Source organism: Schistocerca americana, chromosome 2 (genome assembly GCF_021461395.2).
Source record: "Schistocerca americana isolate TAMUIC-IGC-003095 chromosome 2, iqSchAmer2.1, whole genome shotgun sequence".
Classification (NCBI taxonomy): Eukaryota; Metazoa; Arthropoda; class Insecta; order Orthoptera; family Acrididae; genus Schistocerca; species Schistocerca americana.
In genome coordinates, this window is record NC_060120.1 from 392,501,966 (window position 1) to 392,514,932 (window position 12,967).

At 39.9% G+C, this 12,967-nt stretch overlaps 1 protein-coding gene across 1 annotated transcript in view; it reads left to right on the forward strand.

The window, feature by feature from the left end:
* The first annotated feature begins 531 nt into the window (after positions 1–531).
* LOC124595385 overlaps positions 532–12,967 on the forward strand; it is a 106,140-nt gene continuing 93,704 nt past the window's right edge. The window contains exon 1 of the mRNA XM_047134104.1: positions 532–1,703. Within this exon, the coding sequence (XP_046990060.1) occupies positions 793–1,703 (911 nt within the window). The 5' untranslated portion in view covers positions 532–792. The remainder of the gene's footprint in view (positions 1,704–12,967) is intronic.

A 12,967-nucleotide genomic window follows, 5' to 3' on the forward strand; every position in this document is an offset into this window, starting at 1 on the left:
TTCAAGAGGATGACTAAAGCGCCTAGATCGCACGGCCACACCGGCCAGCACCAATTAACCAAATCATTTTAAGCAAATGCCGGAATGGTTCCAATACAGCCATAGCCGATCGGAATATACAGTGCTAGTATCACAGGACAAACGTGAGCATCTCTTTTTTCCGTGTCAGCTATCTTCTGCATAATGTTCATTATATTAAATATTTTTTAAACTGCCGCCTTCCGTCAACTTGTTTGAACTTGCAAGTGCGTGACATTTTACCCCCTACTATTTGCTTACAAAGCAAAGATCATGCATCATAACAAGTAGCAGTGATGCCAATATTTCTGAAAATAAACATTTTAATTTTTATCGTGAATATTATATTGTGTTGACAATTCTGTCAAAACTGATCACGTAACTCTTATTTCGTATATTTTGACAGTGCAACGGCTCTTGTGGAAGCATGCAAGAGGTGGAAACGGTGAATTATGGCTGGACAATGTTGGTAATTGTATGCCATCATGAATGAAATATTCAGTGCAATATGGCTGCCATGGAGAAAGCGTCTTGTTTACAATATTCCATAAATGTGTTTTTCAGTTTAAAATCTTAACGATAATGAGCAGTGTGTTATATTTTTATGTGTTGTAGACGTTTGGTAGTATGCGTGTTCCGGAGTGTTGTAAGATTTTTTCATCGTATGTCTGAGAAGTGTAGTTAAAAAACAGTAATTTGACATGAGAAAACGGTTCCGCCTCTAAACCTGGTGCACAGCAAATAGTAAATTAACAAGCATTATGTGTGATTGCGATGTTAAGGGGAGATGTCAGGCGGTCCTGTGTTCCCACGGAAAAATCAGAAGTTTCAGGTTTTGCTGATTCAAACGAAAGTGCAGTGCACAGTAAAAAGCGAGTTACTCGATCAAATGGTGTCCTGGATGCTCGACTGTGCGAGAGGACGGTGAAAGGTCAACACGAAGACAAGTCATACGGAAAACATGTTCGGGTGACTCGAAGTGCAACAAAATTATGGCAGAAGACGTGCGGATACGTGGTGTCAAATGTGCAAGAGAGTCGGGAAGTGGGTGCCGATGCGCCAGAACAGAATCTGATGAAGCCACCTATCAAACCTCCACCTTACCACGTCCAGCGAAATATTTTCTCGGGTGTACTTACACGAAAGCAGCGCAAAGCGCTAGGAAGAGATAGTATACAAAGTGAAGTGCGCACTGCCCCTAAAGAACTGAGAATATCTACTGGTGGGAGGTGTGTCACGCTAGAGAACCTAGCCAACACTAGCGACTACGGAACTGCGTCAGAAGGATCGAGGAACTGTTCAGCAGCCAACGATTTTTCACCAGTTAGTTCTGTAGAGAGTTGTCACTGTGAGTCCATAACTGGAATAACTGAACTAGATAGTGGGTCAAGCAGTGTCGGTAGTATGACTGGCCAGGAGCAGGATTTTGAGGAGCTTGATAGTAAACCAACTGATCTGTCATGTGCTGCATGGGATTCGGATGGCAATGACTGCGAAACTCAAAACAAAGTGGAGTGGGATTCTGAAGCAGAACAGCGTTACTACAGGCATTTGCGGGAGAGTGTAGAAGTAACATTATTGAGGAGTGGTCAGGTCACAGCGATCATTCCTAAAATAAACAGTAGTGGCTATAAAGGAGAATTCAGAATTAATGTGAAGTCTGGAGAAAGCAGTAATTTTTACAGGTAATTGCCTATACTTAACTGTAACAGTGTGATGATTTTGAGAATGTTGGAAGATAGGAATTACTAGAAATCTGCTTCATGTATAAAAATTCGAAGAAGCTTGGCACACATAAGAAGAAGAGTGACATTTAGAATATCATCCTGTAAAGCAGTCTGATGAGGATTCCTTCAATATTGTGTGAAATTCTCTATTAGTGTACAAGCAAAAGTTGAAATGTTGTCCTCCTTGTTTATAACAGGGAGAAAATATTAATTCACATTGGTTAAGTAAAAAGGTATCACAGCTTATAAACTATTCTCCTGCCTCTAATATTTGTTACTGTGCCTGTGCAGTAAGTGAGCAAATCTTAGATATCTCTGATCATTGGATAACTATACTGTCATATGACTGGGTGGCATCAAATACATGGCCAGATCACTCCTTGTGATTTGAATGCTTCATTTTGACAAGGTCATCCTTTGTAGAGGTTTGCTGTGAATACAGGAGTTGGTGTAAGTTTTTTGTACAACTATATGTATTTAAACACACCAAAAATATTCTGTTATCAGCATTCATTAAAATTCATTTCTGTTGTTCAGAATGAGATTTTAACTCTGCAGCAGAGTGTGCACTGATATGATTCTTCCTGCCAGATTAAAACTGTGTGCTGGACTGAGACTCGAACTCAGGACCTTCGCCTTTGACGGGCAAGTGCTCTAACATCTGGTCTACCCGTGCACGGGTAGCTCAGATGTTACAGCACTTGCCCGCCAAAGGTGAAGGTCCTGAGTTCGAGTCTCAGTCCGGCACACAGTTTTAATCTGGCAAGAAGAATCATTTCTGTTGTTACTCTTATTACTATTATTTACTTGTCAAGTCATGCCTCTACAATCCACCAGTTATTGAGAGGTTCCCATATAAATGTACCAGTGTTCTCTAATTATACTGAAGTAAGCAGTGAATGTCTTCTTGTAGCATTTGGTTGTACACAGCCCAAAGCCGACACAGTATGAAAAGAAAAGCTACTGGTGAGGCTATCTTTCTGGTATAGTGCTTTATTTCCTCTTCTAATAATTTTGTCTTAGAATGTTGGTAAAAAATCTTCTAAGGTAAGTCATAGGGTCAGTATTGCCTCGCGTGTTCCTACATTTCTCTAGCATCCAATTTGACCTTCACCGAGGTCAGATTTTACCAGTTTTTCCATTCTTATGTAAAGAATTCGTGTTGGTATTTTGTGACCATGACTTGTTAAACTGATAGTTCGATAATTTTCACATATTTCAGCAGCTGCTTTCTTTGGAGCTGGAATTGTGACATTCTCCCTGAAGTCCGAGGGTATTTCGCCTGTCTTATACATCTTGCACACCAGATGAAAGAGTTTTATCATGGCTGGTTCTCCCAAGGCTATTAGTAGTTCTAACGGAATATCGTTTGCTCTTAGGGCCTTGTTTCGAGTTAGGTCTTTACAACTCTGTCAAATTTATCTTGCAGTATCATATCTCCCATCTCGTCTTCATCTACATAAACTTCCATTTCTATGATATTGCCTTCAGGTTTATATCCCTTGTATAGACCCTCTACATACTGACCAGCCATAATCACTGAGCAACTATTGATAATAACTTGTCCAGGTGATAGCAGTGTCACCTGTCGTGGAATGGCTGCTAGTCAGACACACGCATGGTGTATGTAATATCAGTGAGCATACTGACCGTGCATATAATGTGGAAGGTGCATGATCTAGCTGAGTTTGACTGAGGGCAGATTATCATGGCCCAGAGGCTTGGCATTAGCATATTGGAAACTGCACAACTTGTCGGATGTTCGAGGAGTGCTGTGGTGAGTGTATTCAACACTTGGTGAACCCAAGGTGACACAAAGTCCAGACATTGTGGGGTTGGGTAACCACCCCTCATTTACAGATATCTGACATTGTAAGCTGGGCAGACTTGTAAAACATGACAGGCGCCGAACTGTGGCGGAACTAACATTAGGCATTAATGGTCGGCAGATTGCTAGTGTGTCTGAACACACAAGCACTCCTAACAATGGGCTTTCGCAGCCAACGACCTATCCATGTGCCAATGTTAATACCATGACATCAGCAACTACAGCTGAAATGGGCACTAGACATTGGCGTAGTCCCAGAGCGGTTGCATGATCTTATGAATCTTGATATTTTCTTGATTGTGGTGATGGAAGGACATGAATCCGTTATCTTCGGGGGAACAGCTCCTTGACACCTATACTGTGGGTCAGAGAGAGCTGGCAGCTGCTCCATTATGCTCCGGGGAACTTTCACGTGGCTTCAGTGGAGCTCGTGTCAGGCACTCTTGACACCCAATGAGTATCGTACACTGGTTGCAGACCATGTACACTCTTTCATGATGATCATGTTTCCTGATGGCAGTGGCATTTTTCAACAGGATAATGCGCCATAACACAAGGCCAGGATCATGATAGAGTGTTTCGAGGAACACAATGGCAAGTTCCAATTGATGTGCTGGCACCCCAGCTCACCAGATCTGAACCATGTTGAACACATCTGGGATGTGATTGAACGTAGTGTCAGAGCCCCCCCCCCCCCCTCCCCTCTCCCCGCCATACTTGGAATCAACAGGAATTAGGTGGCTTGTGTGTCCAGATGTGGTGCCAAATCCCTCCAGAGACCTATCAAGGCCTCATTGTTTCCATGCCAGGATGTGTCACTGCTGGTATCCCGGCTAAAGGTGGACATATTGACTATTAGGTAGGTGGTCATAATGTTCTGGCTGATCGATGTGTATTCCTTCCACTTTTCAGCTTTCTTTCTTTGGTTAGGACTGGTTTCCCATAGGAGCTCCTGATTTTTTAAACGTTTGTATTTCTTTTCGCCTGTGTTATTTGCTACATTTTCATATTTTCTCCTTTCACTAACGGAATTTAATATTTCTTGTGTTATTCAAGAATTTCTACTAGGCCTTGTTTTTGTACCTATTTGATCCTCTCCTGCCTTCACTATTTTATCTCTTAAAGCTACCCATTTGTCTTCTACTGTATTCCTTTTCACTGTTGTAGTCAATGTTGTCTAGTGCTCCCTCTGAAACTCTTACGAACTTTTGGTTCTTTCAACTTATCCAGGTCTCATATCCTTAATTCCCAACCTTTTTTCCACTTTCTTCAGTTTTAATCTACAGTTTGTAACCAATAAATTGGGGCCAGAGTCCACATGTGTCCCTGGAAATGTTTCCTAAATCTCTAACTATTATATAATCAGTCCGAAACCTTCCCGTGTCTCCAGGTCCCTTCCATGTAATCTTCTTTTTCGATTCTTAACCAAATGTTACTGAAGATTAAATTAAGCTTTGAGTATAATTCTGACAGGTGGCTTCCTCTTTCATTCCTTTACCCCAGTCCATATTCACCTACTATTTTTCCTTCTCTTCCTTTTCCTGCTATCTAATTCCAGTTCCCCAACACTGTTAAATTTTCATCTCCCTTAACTATCTGAATAAGTTCTTTTATCTCGTCATACATTTCTTCAATCGCTTCATCATCTGTGGAGCTAATTAGCATATAAACTTGTACCACTGTGTAGGGTATGGGCTTCGTGTCTTCTTGGCTACAATAATACATTCACTATGCTGTTTATAGTTGCTTACCTTCATTCCTATTTTCTTATTCATTATTAAAGTGACTCCTCCATTATCTGTATTTGATTTTTGTACTTATAACCCTGTGTTCACCTGATCAGAAGTCCTGTTCCTCCTGCCACCAAAGTCACTAAATTCCGCTGTATTTAACTTCAACCAATCCATTTCGCTATTTAAATTTTCTAACTTTCTTCCCCGATTAAGTGATCTAACATTCCAGACTCCAATCCACAGAATGCCAGTTTTGTTTCTCTTGATGACGACATCCTCCTGAGTAATCCCCGCAGAATATTTTACCCAAGGGGAAGCCATCATCATTTAACCATTCAGTAAGGCTGCATGCCATTGAGAAAAATTATGGCTGTAGTTTCCCCTTGCATTCAGCTGTTCACAGTATATCAGCACAGGAAGGCTGTTCCGGTTGTTGCTGCAAGGTCAGATCAGTGAATCATCCAGACTATTGCCCTGCAACTCGTGAAAATACTGCTGCCCCTCTTCAGAAACCACACATTTGTCTGGCCTTTCAACATATAGATGACAAAACAAAAATGTAATATTAAACATCTTTACACTTATGTGTGTACAGTGTCATGCAGTATTTATCTCTGTTCATCAGATGGATGTAGAGAAATGTTCAATATGCGTTGTCGGCTTTGACCAGCCACATAGGAGACTTGTGATGAATGCCATAAACAGTACGATGACTATAATGTGATGTTACTGATTTTTTCACGTGGGCTAAGCTACAGATCAGTCAGTCAGACACCACAACCGGCCTAACGTAGATCTCTGGCAAATCTACATGTCAGTCTATCATCACAGCCTAGTGTTTTTAGTATCACATTTGTTGGCTTCGCCAAAAACAAAACTGTGGATATTGAATATATGTACTGGAAGGAGACATGACAGCAGCTATAATGTCAGTTTATTCCTGGGGATCTGTTACAGTATCATCTGCACTGAGGTTCCAAGACCTAATCAGGCTGAACTGAGTAAAATTTAGAAAATGCACTTGTGGCTATAACACAGAGTCTTTACAGAGTTACACTAATACTCAAAGGATCATTTATGTGTATTGATTTTACTTTATTTTACATAATAATTTTTGAGGTGGAGGATGGCTTGGGTAACATATGAGTCTACATCACAGATAACCAAATACAATTGGGTTGACAGAAGCGTCCGATCCAACGCGTCGGCTTTGACCCGTGACGTAAGGGTGTTGTCGTGTGTGACGTCATGACGGCGCGGAGTTTGGTTTGAGTGTGGCTGTCTCCAGTTCTGTTTTATCTTATTTTATTTACTTTTCTGATCTGTTCGTTCTATCTCGTGAGATTTTTTTTCCTTTTTTTTTCTTTTTTTTTTTTTAAATTTAAATACACTTATTACTTATTTTAATTATCTGTGTCCTCGAATTTCTGTTTTAGTTTATTATATTTATCTTTCTGATCTGTTCGTTCTATCCCATGAGATTTTTTTTTTTTTTTTTTAAAGACAAAAAACACTAATCACCTACTGAAGCATCTTTATCTTCTATGGGTTGCAGGGGTTACGACCCCTGGGGAGGTGGGTGGGTTTTCATGCATGGCTGTCTTCACTTACACGTTGTAGCTACGCAAGGCGTCTAAATTTGTTTATATTTAGTTTGCCCCCCACCCAAAACACTCCATTTCCCGCACTTGTCCCGTTAGTGTCATTAGGCTTCTTGTGGAAAGTGTGTGTGTTTGTTTTTGTTTCCGCCATATTTGTGACGTCATGGGTCAAAGCAGACGGGCGGGATCGGACGCTTCCGTATTTCCCTATGACTGGCAGGTGTTTTCATTTTTTTTATGTGTCAGTGACCATTGATTTTCCTTTAGTTCAAGCTATACTTTTTTCCTAGTTTTGTTGCTTGTTTAAATGGTCTTGAAGGCAATTTATCTCTTTCTTTCAGTTCTGTTGTGTAATTTTAGTGAATCTCATTTGTGAGTTCAAGACATTAGTTTTCTGACCTGACATGTGCAGTTATTGAACTTTTGTGGAAGTCGTGTTTGCTATTTTGATACTACTTTTCTATCTTTTATTTATCATGTGCATGGTGCATGGTGATTGAATTTACTGAAATTGACTGTTAACACTGAGCTATTGACGGTAATGATATGATATCACTTGCCCCCAACATGTTGTATTATTTAAAATGTTCTTAATTAAGACAGAAGTAAAGACATTGAAAAAGAAAGTGGTGGTGATGATGATGATGATGATGATGATGATGATGATGATGATATCTGATTATCTGAAAAACATTTAACTAGAGGTCACATGGATTACTCATAATGAGTGTGTTACGCACTCAGTAGCTCATTGGGAAGTTGATTACCAATTTAGTACCATCAAATGAAGATCACTGCTTCTTGCTGTCTCCCGCCCCCTGCCCCCACTTGCTGGCCAGATGCTGTTGATAAAAAGTTATTTCAGAGTAGAGTACCACCACTGTGATACAAAAATCTGCTTCAGTGTGGCTGTGCTAAGTTCTTTCACTGTGTGTTACTGTTAGCAGTTTGTTTGCATTTATTATAGCAAGTTGGTTGATAGTGTTCTGTATCCAATGAGAATCGTTGAATCGAATGATTACTTTTAGCGCAATATGGGAATTGATTTGTTTTCTATATGGATACTGTCAAGAAAACTGAATGTTGTGACAGATACACCTGCAGCTTAGCCCAAGGCCTAAGTTAGGTAGGAATGTGACAATTTGGTTATCAGTTGGCAAAGCCAATGAATCTCAACATGAAAATATGATTGCCATCATAGCCTGAGATATAGGTTCACCATTGCAATAACCTACTTGTATGTCTTATTTTTGATTTTCTTCCGAAAATTCCGAGGATGTGGTTAAATTCCAACGTAATAGAGCAAAACACCAACTCGCTTCATTTATGAACCACAGGAAATTATAAACGAGTGTTCTTATTGGCCACTGACAATGACTCACAGTTCGTTTTGTTCACTTCTTACCATTCATTACACCAACAGTTTGCAATGAAAAAGCTGCAGTACACCATAAGTGCACATTTACTCAAAAATCCAACACATGATGCTTTTTGCACTGCTATCAGGTCAGTTGGATTGTAGGATCACGGAGGATTGAACAGCAGGGGACATAGGTATAGTACCAATAATAATTGAATTTATCTCACATAGTTCTTCGCACCAATATTCATTGTCTCTAATGGTCCAGATATGTCGGCTGTTGCAACCATGGAAGGTAAAACTTTTTTGTCTTGCCATGCCAGCCCATAGATCTCATTAGACCAGGGTGTCACTATTTGTGGCCAGCGGTGCAGCGTTGTCGTTATCTGCAAAATGCCACGCGACTTGAATGGACAGTGCTACTACTTTTGCTGTCTTATTCCCTAACTTCATTACTCTTGTTTTGTTTTTGTTGCAATCTCGTTTTCAAGATGGTATCTATTAAGTTCAGCTGGTCTTTCAAGTCCTTTGCTGTGTCTGACGGAATTACTTTGTCATTGAAAAACTTTAAATTTTTATAACTTACCTGCTTTTTTTTCTCCCAACCTTCATCTTGGTTTTCTTTAAAACCTTTTATGTGTTGTTGTTTTTCTCACTCTGAAGACTGGTTTGATGTGGCTCTCAATGCTACTCAACCTGGTGCAAGCCTCTTCATCCGCAAACAACTAATGCAGCCTACATCAAATCAGAACGTGCTTACTGTGATCATGCCTTGGGGCTTCCCTCTACAGGTACCCCCCCCTCCCAGTTCTCTCCAACACTAAATTTGTTTCCTTGGTGTCTCAGAGAGGCTCAGTGTCTGTGGGTAAGGTGCTGGTCTAAAGGTCTTGGATTTGATTCCTGGTCAATCCTAGGTTTTTATCTGTCATTTGTCACATCTTTCACCTCTGGCAGTGTTTGTATGAAAAATGCCAAGTTGCACCACGGTTCGGAATTTGCATTAAACTGTGGGTGCATCCGTAACTGGCTGGATAATTCAGAAGTTGGAGGAGGCCAATGCTGTACCAACTCCAACAGGACCATGCCTAGTAAAGCACTGTGGTGTTCAAAACAATCTTTGGATTGCTGATTGCTTCATATCTCAGAATGTGTCCTACCAACCAATCTCTCCTGTTAGTCAAGTTGTGTCACAAATTTCTTTTCTCTATAGTTCTACTCAGTACATCTACACCTTCATTAGTTACACAATTTACCCATCTACTCCTCAGCATTCTTCTGCACCACCATATTTCTAAAGCTTCTATTCTGTTCTTCCTGAGTGCTTATCATCCATGTTTCATTTCTGTTAAAGGCTACACAGCAGACAAATACCTTTAGAAAAGGCTTTCTAACACTTAAATTTATATTTGATGGTTAAATTTATCTTATTTAGGGATGCTTCTCTTGCCATTGCCAGTCTACAGTTTATATTCTCTTTATTTTGGCTGTCACCAATTATTTTACTAACCAGACTGTACTGTTTAGTTGTAGGCCTACTACTTTTAGTGTCTCATTTCTTAATCTAATGTCTTCAGCATCACTTGATTTATTTTGATTACATTCTATTGTGTTCTTGTCTTTTTACTTTTGTTGATTTTCATCTTATATCTTCCTTTCAAGAAACTGTCCATTCTGTCCAGCTGCTCTTTCAAGTCCTTCGCTATCTCTGACAGAATTACAGTGTCATTGGCAAACCCTAAAATTTTCATTTCTTCTCTCTGAACTTTGATCCCCTTTCCAAATTCCTTTGTGCTTTATCTTACTGCTTGCTCAACATACGAATTGAATAGCATTGGGGATTACTCCCTTCAAAATTAAAACTTCCCTTCATGTCCTTAAACTCTTACAATTGCAGTCTAAATTCTGTAAAACTGTGCTTCATGTATTTTACACCTGTTATATCCAGAATTTCAAAGAAAGTATTCCATTTAACATTGTTGTAGGCTTTTTCTGTCTCTACACATGGAATAAATGAGCATTTGAATGTCTGTCTTCTTAGATAATACGTGAGCTGTTGAAATTAAATTGTGTACAAAGTGGGAGTTGAGAAAATTCATCTATCATACGGCGTGCCCTGGGGTATGTGGGAAAAGTCACTAGATAATTTGTGAGTTTCAAACCAGTCAGAAAGTTGCTAGTTTGTAACTGTTTGCTAAAACGTGACACAGAAGTTTTCTGGATAAAAGTTAAATCAAGTGTTGGGTTAAAATAGTATGACACAGTCTGCAAACTGTTCCCGGAAGGTTTGATTTTTACAATTTCAAATTTTGGGGCAATAGCTGAGGGGTTGAACACTTGATTAAATCTCTTACATAACCGTATTCTAGGCTATCATAAACAGTGTGTTTGGACAGATAAGCGTCCTTGTATCTCAACATTCATCTAGAAAATTCTACTGTGAGAGTAACCAATATCTTGTGCCTTGAATTGCTAAAATTAATCATTTTGAGCTACTGAACAAAGGTATTGAACAGCACCCAAAATACCAAACAAATGTAATTGTGATAAAATTGTAAATAATGTTTATAATCTGATAAGAGGATAGTGATGATTAAAGCTAATTCATCGTCAGTCATATTGGTATTAACATTTTGAATTCATAATGGAGACCCTTTCCTACATAGTATACACATTCTTCCTCCCCATGAACCATGGACCTTGCTGTTGGTGGGGAGGCTTGCGTGCCTCAGCGATACAGATAGCCGTATCGTAGGTGCAACCACAACAGAGGGGTATCTGTTGAGAGACCAGACAAATGTGTGGTTCCTGCAGAGGGGCAGCAGCCTTTTCAGTAGTTGCAGGGGCAACAGTCTGGATGATTGACTGATCTGGCCTTGCAACACTAACCAAAATGGCCTTTCTGTGATGGTACTGCGAACGGCTGAAAGGAAAGGGAAACTACAGCCGTAATTTTTCCCGAGGGCATGCAGCTTTACTGTATGGTTAAATGATGATGGCGTCCTCTTGGGTAAAATATTCCGCAGGTAAAATAGTCCCCCATTCGGATCTCCGAGCGGGGACTACTCAAGAGGACGTCGTTATCAGGAGAAAGAAGACTGGCGTTCTACGGATCGGAGTGTGGAATGTCAGATCCCTTAATCGGGCAGGTAGGCTAGAAAATTTAAAAATGGAAATGGGTAAGTTAAAGTTAGATATAGTGGGAATTAGAGAAGTTCGGTGGCAGGAGGAAAAATACTTTTGGTCAGGTGAATACAGGGTTATAAATACAAAATCAAATAGGGGTAATGCAGCAGTAGGTTTAATAATGAATAAAAAAATAGGAGTGCGGGTAAGCTGCTACAAACAGCATAGTGAACGCATTATTGTGGCCAAGATAGACACGAAGCCCACACCTACTACAGTAGTACAAGTTTATATGCCAACTAGCTCTGCAGATGACGAAGAAATTGAAGAAATGTATGCTGAAATAAAATAAATTATTCAGGTAGTGAAGGGAGACGAAAATTTTATGGTCATGGGTGACTGGAATTCGGTAGTAGGAAAAGGGAGAGATGGAAATGTAGTAGGTGAATATGGATTGGGGGTAAGAAATGAAAGAGGAAGCCGCCTGGTAGAATTTTGCACAGAGCACAACGTAATCATAGCTAAAACTTGGTTCAAGAATCATAAAAGAAGGTTGTATACATGGAATAAGCCTGGAGATACTGACAGGTTTCAGATAGATTACATAATGGTAAGACAGAGATTTAGGAACTAGGTTTTAAATTGTAAGACATTTCCAGGGGCAGATGTGGACTCTGACCACAATCTATTGGTTATGAACAATAGATTAAAACTGAAGAAACTGCAAAAAGGTGGGAATTTAAGGAGATGGGACCTGGATAAACTGAATAGACCATAGGTGGTACAGAGTTTCAGGGAGAGGATAAGGGAAAAATTGACAGGAATGGGGGAAAGAAATACAGTAGAAGGAGAATGGGTAGCTTTGAGGGATGAAATAGTGAAGGCAGCAGAGGATCAAGTAGATAAAAAGACGAGGGCTAGTAGAAATCCTTGGGTAACAGAAGAAATATTGAATTTAATTGATGAAAGGAGAAAATATAAAAATGCAGTAAATGAAGCAGGCAAACATGAATACAAACATCTCAAAAATGAGATCGACAGGAAGTGAAAAGTGGCTAAGCAGGAATGGCTAGAGGACAAATGTAAGGATGTAGAGGCTTATCTCACTAGGGGTAAGATAGATACTGCCTACAGGAAAATTAAAAGAGACCTTCGGAGAAAAGAGAACCATTTGTATGAATATCAAGAGCTCAGATGAAAACCCAGTTCCAAGCAGAAAGGTGGAAGGAGTATATAGAGGATCTATACAAGGGCGATGTACTTGAGGACAATATTATGGAAATGGAAGAGGATGTAGATGAAGATGAAATGGGAGATATGATACTGCGTGAAGAGTTTGACAGAGCACTGAAAGACCTGAGTCGAAACAAGGCTCCGGGAGTAGACAACATTCCATTAGAACTACTGACGGCCTTGGGAGAGTCAGTCCTGACAAAACTCTACCACCTGGTGAGCAAGATGTATGAGACAGGTGAAATACCCTCAGACTTCAAGAAGAATATAATAATTCCAATCCCAAAGAAATCAGGTGTTGACAGATGTGAAAAATTACCGAACTATCAGTTTAATAAGTCACG